The 16,187-nt window shown below is 40.1% G+C and overlaps 1 protein-coding gene across 2 annotated transcripts in view; it reads left to right on the top strand.

Annotated features, from left to right (window-relative positions):
- LOC100748934 (heterogeneous nuclear ribonucleoprotein L) overlaps positions 1-16,178 on the top strand; it is a 153,305-nt gene extending 137,127 nt beyond the window's left edge. For both annotated transcript variants that reach the window (XM_012386190.3, XM_012386191.3), the window contains exons 7-11: positions 11,667-11,759; positions 13,517-13,815; positions 14,193-14,416; positions 15,210-15,469; positions 15,909-16,178. In XM_012386190.3, the coding sequence (XP_012241613.1) occupies positions 11,667-11,759; positions 13,517-13,815; positions 14,193-14,416; positions 15,210-15,469; positions 15,909-16,048 (1,016 nt within the window). In that variant the 3' untranslated portion in view covers positions 16,049-16,178. The remainder of the gene's footprint in view (positions 1-11,666; positions 11,760-13,516; positions 13,816-14,192; positions 14,417-15,209; positions 15,470-15,908) is intronic.
- The last annotated feature ends 9 nt before the right edge of the window (positions 16,179-16,187 follow it).

Here is a 16,187-nt window from a genome sequence, read left to right as displayed (position 1 = left end):
GCTAGAGTCACTCTGTGTTGCATACAGTCGTTCGATAAGCATCGCCAGAACTGATCACCGTTTTTTACCGTCGGCTGTGTTGTCGGAAACACGGTGATCGATGGTGCGCCATCAGGTTGTTTGCTAGAGCGATGGCCAGCGCGACAGAGGAGATTAAAAACTCGGGATTAAGAAAGTTCGATTCGTAATCTCGAGCTTTTTCAAAGGTCCTCCCGGAATTGCAACATTTTTTTCCATGCGCCTCGACGACGATCCAGCGACGATCGTCGAGATTATTTTCGATGCCTGAACACAAAGCTTCCTCGAAGTATATTTTACTTCGAAGTAGATTGATTGTACAACCAACGTTTTTGTTTTCTATCGACTTTATTTCCTTTTCTCTCTTTATAATCGAAAAATCGAGAATTACAGTCTGCAAATGGAAATACCATCGTACTGTGCGTCGTCGTAACGTTACTACGATTGGAATGTCAGCGAGCATCCAATAATTTGTCAAAGCACGAACGTCGTAAGTAGAAATACTTGGGTAAATGAAACAGGGACAGGATGGATACGCGGTAAAGTAGTATGTGTACGATACACGCGCATATGTACGCACGTGATGTTATTAATTAACCGTGACTACGTCACCATTGGTCGTATTGCGTAAACGACTATTCGAAACGGTATATTGCATTTCTAATTACTTGCTCGTTGGCGTATGAAACGATAAATGCCAGGTATTTTTCGATATCGTTTTAATATCATCGCGAAACAAGAGCGCGTACGTTCCTCGTTTGTCAATTTCATCGTGTAAAGTGAATTCGTTCCTAGTACGCGTTTAATATCGGAGGCGTGTATCGTTCAACGGAGCTACGATAAAGCGGCGGATTTTATCGCTCAACCTTTCACCTTTCTTCAACTGCATCCTACTGGCATTTCGTGTCATCGTTCACGAATCCGTTTTCGAGTTGATTTCGGTTTCATTACGCTTACGACTTTCGCATTTCTGCCTTGTAACTTGCCGCGATAATGATCCTTTCCACGATATGGAAATGGGATATTACCCTTCGCTCCTACTCCTTTTTCTTATCTTATCTTTTTCCTTTTACGATACCAGGATGTTTTATTCGCGATAGAATCGTTACTGACCTACTAACCGGAGAAGACGAGGCATCTTCTTATTTGAACGTAATAATTTTTTTTATTCAAAGATACCCATTACCTTCTTATGTGTCGTTTCGTGCTTCTGAAAAATACATTGCAAACGTATTAAAAATTACGAACGCTAAAAGCAAACTAATAGAAATTGATTTGTCTTCGTTAGCTTCTAATATTCCGTGAATATAAAAGTTTTTTAAGGGATAGCCGAGTGAAGATACTTCGTTATGGATGGAAATTCCGTAGATAAGGAATGTCTATTCGTTAAAATTATGGAAAAAATCTTCGTACACTCTCTGGTATATTAAGAACGCGTTTTATATTTCTCTAAATGTCGTCGAAATTCTTCAAGGCAGAATATATTTCATTATGAATGATAATTCTACCGGTAGGAGATGTATATTCATTAAAATTATGGAAAAGAATCCTTTAGAGATTTCCTTCCGCGAAGAACACGCTCTTATATTCCGTTAAACGCTGTTGGAATTAAGCATTCCCTGTGAAGCACCGCTCTAGGACCAGAAATTTTGTTTCTCCCATTCGAACCTGTTGCTCCTCTTTTCTCTCTAGCTGGCAACAGAAAACTGCGAAGCGGTTGGCCTGAAAAACCCCCTGACGAGAAGAGTTGCTTTACGATTATCACAATCGTTCCGCGAAAGTCGTGAAAGCTCTGTCGTTGCGAGGACACAGCCGTTAGATTCAACATTGATGACTTGGCCGAGCAACAGACGCGCGACTATGAACATATTAAATTCCACGATGCGCCTCTATTAAGCAACGACCCTAATTTTACTCGCGATAACTCAGAACTCTATTGGAGGGACGATAATTCACTTGCCAAGTTGCGTAATCGTAAACTTTTATCATAGTTGCCGCGTAGCGTGTTTATTCGAGAGACACGAAGCGGCTGGTGGCACTCGAAGTTGTTTCAAGCTTCATTTTCATCTTCTGCTCGCGATTCTCAACGAGGATTGCGTAAAACATCTGGTCGCAAATGATCGCGTAAATTGTTTTCGCGATAAACACGGGTAAATCCTATCGACGGCGAAACGAAATATTAACAATTTACCAGATCACGTTTGGTAATCTAATTCCCGCGATCGCTGACCGAAATGTCAAATACCGCGTAACAATATTTGCCCCGTGGAAAATAAATTAATACGATGAGAAGGGCACGCGTAGTGATTTTCACGGTTAAACGGAGCATCGAGCGAGGGGACAAAATGCTATAGGAACGTATCACTCAATGGAATTGCCGATTTCACGCTAAATATTTTAATAATTACTTGGTACCTTGGCTGCTATTGACGCATACGTTGCGTTGCTTTGGTCGTCTGGCTGAAACGGTTGATTCTACTGTTGCGGACTTCTCTACGTATCGCGACAAGGTGATTTGAAAAGACGAAGAAAACAATGGACAGTGTGTTGAAAGAAACGAACGACGTCTCCCACTAGCAACTTTCCCTCGAGGGCGACTAGCATCTTTTTCTAACCACCGATATGGAGATTGACCAATTAGCAGCAACGCCAATTTCCCTTACTTTCTGAACGAAGGCTATCCTCGACGAATCCGATGATCTCGTGTCCTTAGACACACCCCATTATAGTTTTCCTCTGTGGCATCATCCGGACGAAAATTCATTCTCTCTCGCGATCTCATCGACGAAAAGAGTAACCCCTTACCATCAGTGAATATTACGCGTCCGACTTAGATTTTGTGAGCACGTTCACCTATCATCGCGTCGACCGGGGATTCGTTATTGAACCTAGGATCATTGTCATTAGTTTCTCGAGTATCTAATTACCACGGTTACTTGTCCGGTTCTATGATAATCGTATTTGCACTAATCAATGTCTTCGCTATTGCATAACGACAACGTGTAATCCAAACGAAGATTCGTTTCACGCCCCTAACCCTAATTCTAATGTAAACCCGACATACTATTCTACGTTTATTATTACGAGAAATGTAAGAATCGAAGTACGGACGCGACTAAATTCAAATTCTTCAAATTTATGCTACTATGATATGTCCATGTAGCAATATTGGGAAATAGGGAAGTCTATGCAGGAAAAATAGGATATCGAACGACGTACGTGGCATGTCGACTTCAAATGGATTGATCAAGGCACAGAATCGTCATTAAAATAGTTCGACCTAGAACAACTTCTTCTAAATGCTTTCCAATAGAAATATTACGAAGACGTAATATACTTTCCACCCCATGTACTACCCTCGTAAAATATCAACACACGCAGAAGTAACTAACCAAAACCATCATCAACGTAATTAGCGGCAACGTACGCTCGATCACCGACGATCATCCAATCCACTTATAGCAAGCGTTCACGGTTCCAGCGGCGAGCTAACAGCCATCCATGTGGTCGGCGTGTTCCTACGACGGGGTTATTTTATGGGGTGCACGATGGCAGTCTGCGTGGCGACGCTGTAGGTCGATACAGAGAACCGCGGTTGGTTAGTGTTGCCTGGTGAAACTGTGGGAAGAGAAGCACTCGTGAATCTACTTCGAAAAGAAACAAAGGGATGACGACACGATGCTTGTATCGAGAGGTTATTGCGCGACGCAACCCCTCGACGTACGCAACTGAATTGTAATTGCCGTTTCGCTAAAAAAGCCGCGGAAACGTTTCTATTACGCGCCCGGCCGTAGCCATTCTCGTCGACGTACAGCCACGTTTTTGTTTCCTTGTTGATTGAAAATTTCCAAACTAGAAAATTCGCTGCGGGCCGCGCCGATAAAGGAGATCCACCCCCAACGTTGTTCCGTCGAAAAAAACACTCGCGACCCAGTTCGTGAGAGTTTTTCCAGAGAACCGATCAGATACAAATAGGGGTGGGTTTTTGTCGGCACTTTATAGGAAATTCTTTTTTCTTTTTTTTTCTTTTTTGGTTATTGGCCCCTTGACATCGAATTTCTTGCCGTGTATGGATTATTCCTTTATATGCAGTGATACATATATATTTATGTATTGTAAAATGTATTTTATTCGTTCCTTGAGCTATCAATTTAAGATGGAGATATGGAAACATCTAATAATACAATTATTTATTCTTGAATCATCCGAGCCTTTTATCTTTCTGCTAACATATATGGGCATTGAAATTTTTTATTAAAAATTTTTGTTTGTTTAGGAATGTTCCTATTTTCGCCCATTATTGACACTTCGAATCGGAGCTTTTATACTCGGTAGTAGGAAAACTGTTTGCTGAAAGCTACAGTCGTTAAAGTCAATGTAGCACGTGAATCAGTTTACCTAATAGTACCGTATGCAGACCTTTTTAGTCGGTTGAAAAAAGCAATCGATTTTTCTAGTCCAACGTTTCCCATTAAACCCCTAGAGTAACGTAGTCGTCGCCGGCGTATGCCAGAATTTCGTTAACCTACCTGAGGAGCCATCGGTTCCAATATCCGATTTTAATGGTCTCCGAAGGGCCTGCGTAGGGCAATTTATAAAGTTTCAAGCCACGTTATGGAGAGTAATGGATCGTTAGTCTCATGGTGGATGCTAGAATCACGTGGAGCAGTGACGTTTATGCAGATCGATGTCGTGCTCCCTGACAACTACTTTGTCTCGAGACCTCTTAGCGAAACAATTAAACAAAATTAACCAATTTGTAACGGGTTAATTTTCGCTATCACACACTAAACTTGTAAAATAATTATTACATCGCGCATGTATGTTCAAAGTGTTACGCAACTCGGATAAATTTTTTAGGAAAAGCGAAAAACTGTTGGCAAGCACGAAACAATTATTTGCTAAACGTATAACGTCGACGACAGCGATAGACTGTAAAAAACGATGGTCAGATATTATTTTCGAAATTTTCCAGTCTTAACTCTTCGCATCACCCCTTGATACTTTTTATGTTTTCTCAACATAAATTGACTTATTTTGTATTGTGATGAGTTAAGGTCTGTGATATTTAGTACATGTTTTGCGTGGAATGAGTAACGCGAGAAAGCTAAAACGTTTGAAAGCACATTTGAGAATCTAGTGCAGCGATAACACGAACGTAATTGAAGAAAGAACGCGAGAGGATGGCTCGTCGATCGAGGCAATAGCGGGAACGTTTGTCCGTCGGACACGATATCCAAAATCGCAATCTTCAAGGCCCTTTGCGAGACCTACAAGTACCAATATCGAGTTTCATGGACTTGTAAGGGCCTCTACATGACCCGAATGTACCGTAGCCCGGAGCTCGCCTAAATTTTCCCCCGATGTTTCTGTAGCTCCGTTATTAAAATATGCTTGCCTCTCTGACGTAGAATTTCAGCAGTCGACATTTTCACAAAATTCCTCCCTTTATCTACGACGTGTCATCCAAGAAAATATCCGTTTTGATGGAAAAAGTAATATCGAATTTTCTAACGAAATGCTTTTCATCGTTCTTTGTTGAGAAATATTTAATGAATATTCTAAAAACCCAACATTCTCGTGTTTGATCTAAAGAGTATCGCAACTTATCTACGGATAATCCCTATATTACTTACGTAACGATCGGTTTTAAAAGTTCTACAACACTCTCAGGTTTCATAAAATCATCCATCAAAGTTGTCGGATCACTCGAACTTCGTCGAGTAACTTCACTCTATTTTCAATCCACCGTCGAGCAGCCGACGTGCAAATAAGGTTAAGACGTCACCTCTTCGTCATTAATGAACTTAACTCTCGAAGCTCGTAAATTATCCAAAACACGTATCTTCGGTTCTTTTCCTCTTCTTTTCTCCTTTCTCTTTTCTTTTCTTTTTTTTTTTTTTTTTAATCGATCGTATACGTCGATTTATTCGAGCCTCGGAGTGGCAACTGTGCGCGTGACAATTTTCATGGACTCTCGAAAATTATCGTCGGTAACCATGACGCGTTCCTGAAACTTCTCGGCGGAAAGGACAAATCGATACGCTATCGCGCCACGCGGAATTCATGTAACGTACGTCGGGGCCAGCAGGTAATAACATCCTTAAATCGGGAGAGTCGATCGTTCGGAAGATGAGTTCTGATGCAGGAGATGAAGAAGAGAATCTCTATTCGTATCAACCAGCGGTAGAAAGTTTCCTTGCAGAGATTCGTAAAATGTAGATGGATGAGTGTGATCCATAAAAATTATAGATTGAAGTGTATTCGTCCATGTTGATCTAAAACTATGAACGATTAGTGTATAGAATTCCATTAACGAACGAAGGAGATCAGAACGAAACGTCGGATCAAATCGTTTATATACAAGCAAGTTTTTATCTTTACACTTTCTATGAAAAATTACGAATTCGTCTACCGAACGAATAATATTAACGTAGATTTCCTATTAATGCTACTAAATATCAATGCCCTCCGCGATCTTCTACTTCGTTCACCACTTCCGGTGTGGACGAGCAACGTTCGAAATAGCCTGAGCCTGACGTCACCGACCGATTATTTGCTCAGCAGGTAATAGTTTGTTTTCTCGAGTTGATAATCGGACTGTTTAGTTGTGTAATTCCTCGACTAGTTATGTAATTTATCGTGACCGAATTTATCGAGAACAGAATTTATGAACGCTTATTCACTGCGCTTGCTACTTGGAGTTTGCAAAGGTCTTGGTTGGGGGTGAACGTGAGTTAAATTTTCCCAGTGGTGAAGGATACACGTGCAATGTGTATGGTTCCTTAAATTGTGTCCTGTAGCGTTCTATGTAAATGGTAGAAATGTGAGGCAATCGTAACGTAGGATTACGAAGAGTTTAGTTTTGCAGACGATACACGCGTGAAAACTATAAATTTCTCGAGAACAGAAAATTACGAAGAAAAGTATATCCGAGCATAAATTCCACTAAAACGTCTGCTGCGGTGGGTTAACGCTATAAGTAACTACGTTATAAACCATACAGTGATCTTTTAGATGCCTACTTGGCATCTGCAAGTACATAAGATTGATGTCTTCAAGCAGCCAGTCAAGTGACTTTGATTCAACAGCAAACCGTTCCTCCTCCAGACTTTATTCCTTTACTGTTGTACATAGATAGTTCTCTTCTTTCTAATACATCGTTCCCTTTCTTATTTATCTACAAACTAGTATCGTAATTACTATTACTATCATTAAAATCATTTCATTCTATCTTTATTCAAATCTTATTTCATTCGTTAGATCTCAATGAAATTTACTCATAGAAAAATATGAACAAAGCAAACAGCAATTATTCGCCGACTCGTTTTATCTAAATGCATAGACGCATAATATCGTAGAATAGAAACGACGACGTCTATTTCAATATCTGTGTCATCTCGTACCGATAGAACCGAATATCAACGAAATATCAAATTCAAATTCACCTGGTGGAAGAAAAAATCATAGAGGAAGAGAAAAAATTGAGAGGAAAGACGGGGTGCGATGGCGGTTTAACGGCCGGAAGCTTCTTTCCATCCGGGAAGCAGTGAAATTTGTGCGGCAGGACGCCTCGCGGTGGAGGGTCTCTTTTCCGAATGAAGATGCATCGCCCTCGACGGGGTGCGCATCGGTGCGTCGAGTGTCGGCACACGATATCGAATATTCGAAATCAATATAAGTTACGGCAGGCTACCGTTGCTATCCCCTCGATACAGCTACCGTGTACATCGCCACTGCTGTCCCGTCTCACACCCACGTGTCCAAACTGTGCACGTAATGCGGTTTAATATAGACCGACCAATTGTATACGCTTGCTTTCGGCGAAGAGGCCGTGAGATTGTATCCCGAGACGACAGATGACAGCGGATCGAGGGAAAACAAACGATAGGTTCACGTGCGAGGGCTCTACCCTTGGGCAGAGTCCGGAAATGGCGGCATTTTGGAGAATGAAAGAAATTGTGAGAATATTTGTAATCTTTTAACGTTAGCACTACCGTACCAGACGTAATGGCTATAAATACACAAATATCTGTGGTAATATTAATCTTTGCTTTTAACGAAACAGAAATACGGTTGTAAATATTTAATCTTCGATGCTAATTGATTATGAAAATATATTTAGGTGTCTGTTAAAAATTGGTAATTCTAGCGTTCGTGTTTATTTGTTCGGAATCTTAGAAACTCTGAATAAAGAAGATAAATGACAACTTATTAATAATTGATTTTGTAATACGGATGAATCTAGTCGCACGAGTGTAATGCTAATCTTTGTAGTATAAAGTTCATATTACTTATACGTATGATCTGTGCTCTCTTTATTTTTTATATCGGTCTGCGATTTTAACCGATCGAAGGGTTTCTCTGCCGCAAGAAATTTGAGATTTAACGGAGCACGTTCTCCGTCACGATGAAGGAAATTGAAATCCTTTGGGGACATTCTAACCAGCAGAAACCACCGTTGCAACTTTGTCCTCGGGGACTACAATTCCCTTTAAACCACAGTGGACCACGAGTTTCTTGCAATTTTTGGTAAAGTTAACCTTCAGGAATCAGAGTTTCATTCTGATCCTTTGCGGCCATGGATTCTTCCTAATCCCCAGAGACCACTGTTGTTCCTGTAACGTTCGAATTCTGCTAGAAGCCGCCCTGGAACTGTCAAAATCTTGCCTGTCTCTGGGACTGCGAGAGGATCTCCAGGATCTTTGACTATCCAATTTGAAACCGGTCGCAACGAGTTCTTGGGAACTGAAGTTGACAGTGGCAGATTTCAGTATTACACAACTAGTTCCTTGTTTCGCGAATTTCTGACGACCTGACATCTCCAAAAGGGAATCGCTGAGGAAATTGATTAACCCGAGGCGCGTTACGTAGAAACGGGTCGTCTGTCTGTTAGCTTCGATAACTTATTCAAGATTCATTCGATGCCGCGTTCCGGTCGAGGAGACTCGACCGTAGATTCAATTTCGTGCAATTTCGCTGGAGAATCTGATCGCACCGATGCACCAGGGAATCCTCGATGCCACGAATAAATGAATTTTCCAATTGTTGCGCGACACTACCCTTTGAGAATAAAACAAAAAATAAAAAAAGAAATGGAAACGTACAGACCAGCTCACAATTATAAGGACAACTGCTGGTATTGTACGGAACATCATTGTTGATCCAAATCGTCGAGGAAACGATTAATTGACTAGAATTTCGTGTCTTGTATAACGTAACGATCTAAGATATATGACGACAAACTGTGAACATTATTTACGAGAATCTTTGAATAATATAATGAATTACTGATCGTTCCTTTGAGAAACCAAACCGATCAACTTAAACATTTAAGGTATGATCGCTGTCCCTCGCTGCCAAACTATCAGGCCCAAAATTAACTCAACCTACGTCTCAGCAAAGCTACACTAAAGATAGATACTAATTTAGGGTGCGTTATATCGCAGCCCTATCGGTAGCCTTTCGTATCGGAAAGTTTAAATTAAAACGAAACTGATACTCTAAACACATTGTTAAATCTATTTAGACGTTTAATATTTAAAAGAATTAGATAGAGTAACTTTCAAGCTTTCCTTCGAAGTACAAAAGCGCGCATAATAGACTTAGTCTGTGACGTTGCACGACGCGACGTTCCCGACGGATGCAAACAATTTACTAACGTTGTTTGTCTCTGTCTTACTAACGTTGGTTGTCTCAGCTGAGAGTTAAAAGTAAGACTTAAACCTAAAACTTAGAAGCATCATGCATCATCGTCATGCAGCTGCAAGAAAACGATTACACGAATTTTTATAAATTTAAGAGTAAGCATATGTTACGTAACTTCGATTTTTCTCGCAGAACGATTACACAGATCATTGCGAAGATTATTGAAATTAATTAAATAAATCTAGGATGTACTCATTTGGTTAACCAAAAAACTCCGAAAAGAATTTTGGATCATCTGGAATGGACTATATTAAAGTAGTTCTTAGCTTGATATCGTTTCTGAAATAGTAATACTCGGAAATGTTAATATGTACATCGTATTACGAATAGTAATTTATTACTAATATTGAAATTAATATTCTATTAGTTCTTTAATATCTACAATAGTATCTGGAAATATTAATATTGTGAAAACGACACCAATTACCAGGATTCACCACGGGGGGAGGTGACTACGCTCGGATCCCATTATATATCATAAATTAGTAATTCTATTTATCGATAAAATATCTATTCTACGTTATAACAGATTTTGTTTGTTTTAATCTAACGCATAATTGAAGAGGAGGAATTGAATGGATCACGGAAAAGGTTCTTAAACCTTAAGCGAAATTTCTTAATTTTCCATTTGAAGATATTCAGAGTTGTAGTATATCCGATTCGAATATCACTCTACATGTATTCGCGCAAGATTAAAGATCATTATCGAAATATAGCGTGCGAATTAGTATTATCTATTCGTCAAATATGCATCTATTTTTCGGGCGCAGTATTATATTTTATTATTATCAATTATAATTAATATCTAATTTATCAAAGGAAATAAGATACAGCATGTAGAAAATTGTTAAGGACATTTGACGCGTTATATTTGATTGTCAAATAATTTCGTTAATAATTATGTTTTCGAAATCGGTGAATACTATAAATTGTGACAAGGAAGCGAAATTCAATAGGACAAAAATAAAATTAGAAAATGGCTCTGTCGGGTTTATACATGAGGGTAGAGAAAGAGATACCTTTGAAACGTCTTTCAATAGCAGTATATTGAAAATTATTATTTAGTGAAGTGTGCGGTAGAACTCGTGGGAGTTATACTCGTATGTGAACGCAAATAGTCATATTTGAACAGCGAACTCATCACCAATAGTACCAAACCATTCGACTTATCGATGGTAGCACGCACGGTTGGATGACTAAATCTCGTTGATTTGATTGCATTTGCTTTCTCAAATCTACGAACACGGTTTGATTCCATCCGTAGTCACTCAATAGCTACACATTGTATCGGCAATGATTTCATTTGAAGTAATCAAATAAAAACTTATACCCGTGTTTAAAATTGAAAAATAATATGAAATAGAAATAAAATATCGTTTGAAAGATTTCAAGGACTTAGTTAATATTAGATGAAAAGAAACAGATGATTAATTTAATTATTACGAATTGACGATACAGTTGTCGTAAATCAACGTTATATCTGTTATGAATTAGTAGTATCGTTATTGTTAGTTAATGGCAATTAATAATAAATTAATATTAAGTGGTTATGAATTAATTGTTTAAATGATATAAATCAATGACTTAAATTTTGTAAATTGTTAGCTCGGATAATATAAATGAATAGTTTAATTGTTACAAATTAATATTTATATTATTAAGACATAAGCGCGATCTTGTCTGACTACAATCGTCGCAGTGTTATAAATTGTAGAGAGCGCGAGAGACACTGATCTTTTTCAAAATTGGTACTTCAGAACGTGAGACACAAAGTCCCATTTTTAATGTCGCATTTGCCCTACCCTTAGTCAGTGCTAATATTTATGAACCGAGCTGTATCTAACCATTCGTTTCGATCGGTTAAGAAAAAGTTTTGCTTTTTATCGACCGGAAAAAAATGGGAGTATGTATAACTAATTGAAAATTCTTTTTTCTTACAGGATCGAGCGCACACAAAAACGACGCGACAGGAAATGGAAGGCCGGCTCCCCTTTTGGCGGAACCCAGATACGGCGCCGCGCCCCAACCATACGGTAAGTATACCTCACTCTCCCCCCACCCCCTATACGCCCCCTCTCTTCGTTTCTCTCTTTGATAGTCAAATTAAGCGAACTAATTGAGAAAACGGATGGGCCATCGAACGGGGCCGGCTACGTTCGATACTTTTTCATCCGGTGGCGCGCGAAACCGCTGACTTCGTATAATTGGTATAGTAGTAATCTTGGCAGAACTTTTCGAACTGTAATTTTCATTTTACTAGGCAACGAATAGCAATTCGTGAATAGTTCGTTATCGGAATTATTAGGCCAGAAAAATGTGTCGTAATGGTTATTTTTCCAAAGGTCGACGGGAGCGCGTTCAAAGTTTCATCATTTGTAGCGATTTTTATTGTGTTTTTCGCGAATCGAAAGTACAGCGATGCAGGAACGAGATAAAAAGCAATTTGAAACGAAACTCGTCGATTCCTTTTTTGTTTCCTTTCTCATTGGCGTAGATTGTTTTATAGCGAAATGTGAGAGTACGATGCACTTGAATGGTGCAAATTACATAATTCATGTCATCGATGGCAGATGGACGTGTTTCCGTTACGGTTTTCGCGAAAATTATTACCGCCATTCGTGACAGAGACCGCAGGAATTTTGACAGAAAATCGATGATGTCGTTGTAGCCGAGTTATGTCGCGATCAAACCAAAGGAATCATAACCGCGAACGAAACCCAATCTCAGGAATCGCGAAGTTCGCTGGAAGAATGGCGGCCAATACGAGAACTTTCGATAACGAAGGAGCCTCGTGTTCAATGGCTCTAAATCTACCAGCGAAAATCGACTACCCTACTCACATTGCTCGCCTATCGAATCATGTTTAAAATCGAATCGAAATGTTCGAGCGAAACCTCGAGTAAATGTGATATGAAATTCGACGTCGAACCATACTGTTCAAAATAAGTGGAGAACTTTGATTTTATGTTTTTCCTTCGATGATCGTATTAAAGTTAGCTTTTATTAAAATATCACGCGAATAGTATGTGAGTCTATCTTTGTTCTTATTTGATTGTTTATAACAGCGACTCTCTAATTGTTTTGACCAGTATATATAATTATATTTCTACAGTATTCTATAATAATACACATTTTGTAATTACTAGACTGCAGATGTTTATGTAAATCTATAATTTTACGAACACAACGAAAGAGATGAACCGGACGTACTCGTCCGACTTTTCCATGTATGTATAACTATTCTGAAACTTCTTAGGTGAAAAAATAAAATCTCACGCATACGTATTCTTATCCCTTTCTCTCCCATACTTTCGATATTTTATACCTTTTCGCGTATCGTATGCATTCTGCGCGTTTGCTGCGCACCTTCGAGCTCCACAAACGCATAAACATCCACAGTCCGGTGATCAAATTATGATCGTATGGAATGTCCTAATTCTAACAAAATTGTCCCAAATTCTCGCCGCGAAGACCAGCTTAAACAGTCGAAGCGATGCAACGCGGCGTAAAAAGGTCGGTTTCCCTCGTTCATTTGATCGTCGACGCGTTAAACGAGCATTCAACGGGAACGATTAATATTTCCTCTTGCCGCGTGATTAATAGGGACGCAACAGTCGCTCGATTTCCATAATTAGCGTACCGTTGAGCACGGAACACGTGAGAGAGCGAACGCGCGAGCACACGAACCGCGACACACCGCGTATAATACACGCGAAATGAAATCATCCAGTGCAGAAACAAAGGACAATCAAATATCCTCTCCTCTTCCCCCCGCTGCTTTTGTTCGTAGGATCCACGCCACAGGTAACTTTCCCCCCGGGTGCTGGTCATGATCGTTACGAGGAGAATTTCAATGGACCAGCAACGTATCCGGAGCCCTATGTTGAGCGTTACGGTATTAAGAGTGATTTTAGCGGTCGGGAACCTCTACATCCTACGCCACCTCGGCCCGGTTATGTGCCCACCTTGGGACAGACGCCGCCATCGAGCACTCAGGGTTCCGTCATGATGGTTTACGGACTTCAGCCGGACAAAGTCAACACGGACAAGTTATTCAACTTGTTCTGCCTCTACGGAAACGTAACGAAGGTACGATCCGGTTTTCGTGTTAACCCACCATGCTGTTTTTCATCGTTAGACGACGATATCGGTTCAAGTTCGTTGACAGCGATCGAAGAAGGGACGTTTTTTGGGGTTTGCGAGTGGAGCAATATGCTTCGTAGTCGCTCGTATCGTATTGGTAGCAACTAGAATAAATTCTTTGATCGTTGGTATCGGGGACAATTAGATTCGAATTGGAACGTCTTTCTTGTTAGGGAAAAATTTGTATTAACGTTAATTTGTCTTTGGTAGAATATTTAGAGCTGTATAACGAGTAAATTTGTTGAACAACGGTGATTTAAATTCCATAATCCAACAAATACAGAGGAAGCTTGAACAAAAATATGCTCGTGATTTCGTAACAGGTGAAGTTCTTGAAGACGAAAGAAGGCTGTGCCATGATCCAGATGGGCGACAACATAGCAGTGGAACGTTGTTTACAAAATCTGAACAACGTGACGATCGGTACAGACGGAAGGCTGCAGCTTGGCTTCTCGAAGCAGGCTTTTCTTTCAGACGTCACTAACCCCTACATTTTGCCTGACAAGACAGCGAGCTTCAAAGATTTCACAGGAAGCAAGAATAACAGGTACAGCTAAACCATCGTATCCCCTGTGATATTCTAAACCATATTCCTTCTCTCCACAATCTCCTATTCTCTTATTCTCGATTTTATCTTTTCATCGATTTTTCTCAACCGATAATTACTCGATCTTTTTTATTCGAGCAATAATCGCTAGACAGACTTGTTTGTCCGTTGAGCAAATATTTCTCGAATGTGGCCATCGATTCGCTAAAGAACCTACCACGATTCGAATCGATCTAGAGTCTTGTCGTGACGATGAATGAACGTTAACGAGAGATTCTCGATTCTATAGCAGTTAGAGGAACTGTGCGAGCATTTTGCGCGACGAACATGTTTCCTATGGAACGGAACAGCGGTGCAGTGCAATTAACGGCGCTCCTACTTCCGGAGATTCGAAGCTCCTCTTCTCCGATACGTTTAATATTTATTCGATGAGAGCTTAATTGCGATGGCTGATATTGAAATGTACGTGTTTCGGGGCCTAGCATGTTTCGTTGATTGTAAAACTGCCGCTGGGAATATTAATTGCGAGTATCTCGCTTTAAAATACTAGAATTTAGTGGAAATTGCTTTCGATTCATCTGATCCATTGTGTTACACGATGCTGTCGTTTCCATGGGTAATAATCGTTCATTGCAATAAACAGGCAAACGATGTTTAAGTACGACAGATGTTTAATTACTCTGCTCTAATCGCAGTTGATGGAACTCGTAAATTTATTAAATATAACGTCGCAACGAGCGTAACGTTGAATTAATAACCAAACGTGCGTTTTTCTTTTTGTTTTTGATTCCAGGTTCCTAAATCCAGCAATGGCCAATAAGAATAGAATACAACCACCTTCGAAGATAGTCCATTTTTTCAACACACCCCCAGATTTAACCGAGGAAACCGTGCATCGTGTGTTCGTGGAACGCGGTATCGAGGCTCCAACGACAGTAAAACTGTTCCCCCTTAAATCGGAACGATCGTCGTCCGGCCTTATCGAGTTCAGCAGCGTAGGAATCGCGGTAGCTGCCATCATGGAATGCAATCACACAGCACTGGAAAACAGCAGTAAGTACATACACGAACAACTTTGAAAAAGAACACGTTTTTTCCATTTAGATTCCATTCTCTTTAGAAGAAACCCTGTTAAATTCCTTTTTACAAAACACCAATCCTATCGCACGTAAAATTTAATAAAAACGATCAATCACCAACCGCTGTTCGACCAATATTAACCAATTAAGATCGAATATCGCGTTAACGCAACGCTTCGTTCGCAATTCTCTTTCAAATTCCATTCTTTAACATTGTAACCGCAAAAAGGAAATCCACGCGTTCGCTTAATATTCGTTTTTCTCGCCTGTATGGTAATTCTATGAAGTAAAATAATATACAATAATACGTATATAATTGATGACGAAATCGTGATATAACATATAGTATATAATTAAACGATCGTATAGAAAAACGAAACTAATCGATTCCTATTCGACTGTTTGTTTTCCAGATGGCAAATTCCCATACATCATGAAACTGTGCTTCTCGTCGTCGCGCACCATACCAACGAGTTTCCCGCCGAGCAGCGGCAGCACGTCGAGCAATTCCGCCGGTAATGGCCACGTCAAAATGCAGCAGGACTCGGAATAGAACGGCGAGGTCCAGGGCCAGCAGCGTCAACGTCAGCGCCAGCGTCCCTCTCTCGCCCTGCACCCGTTGTGTGCCCCGACGGGCACGGCCCTGCACCCAGCCGCAGCGATTACACTATCCCCGGTTTTACCGCCGCCCG

The sequence above is a fragment of the Bombus impatiens genome, unplaced genomic scaffold (assembly GCF_000188095.3).
Source record: "Bombus impatiens unplaced genomic scaffold, BIMP_2.2 scf_0377, whole genome shotgun sequence".
Lineage (NCBI taxonomy): Eukaryota > Metazoa > Arthropoda > Insecta > Hymenoptera > Apidae > Bombus > Bombus impatiens.
Note: the sequence above shows the minus strand (reverse complement) of the source record. Positions and strands in the feature narration are given on the sequence as shown.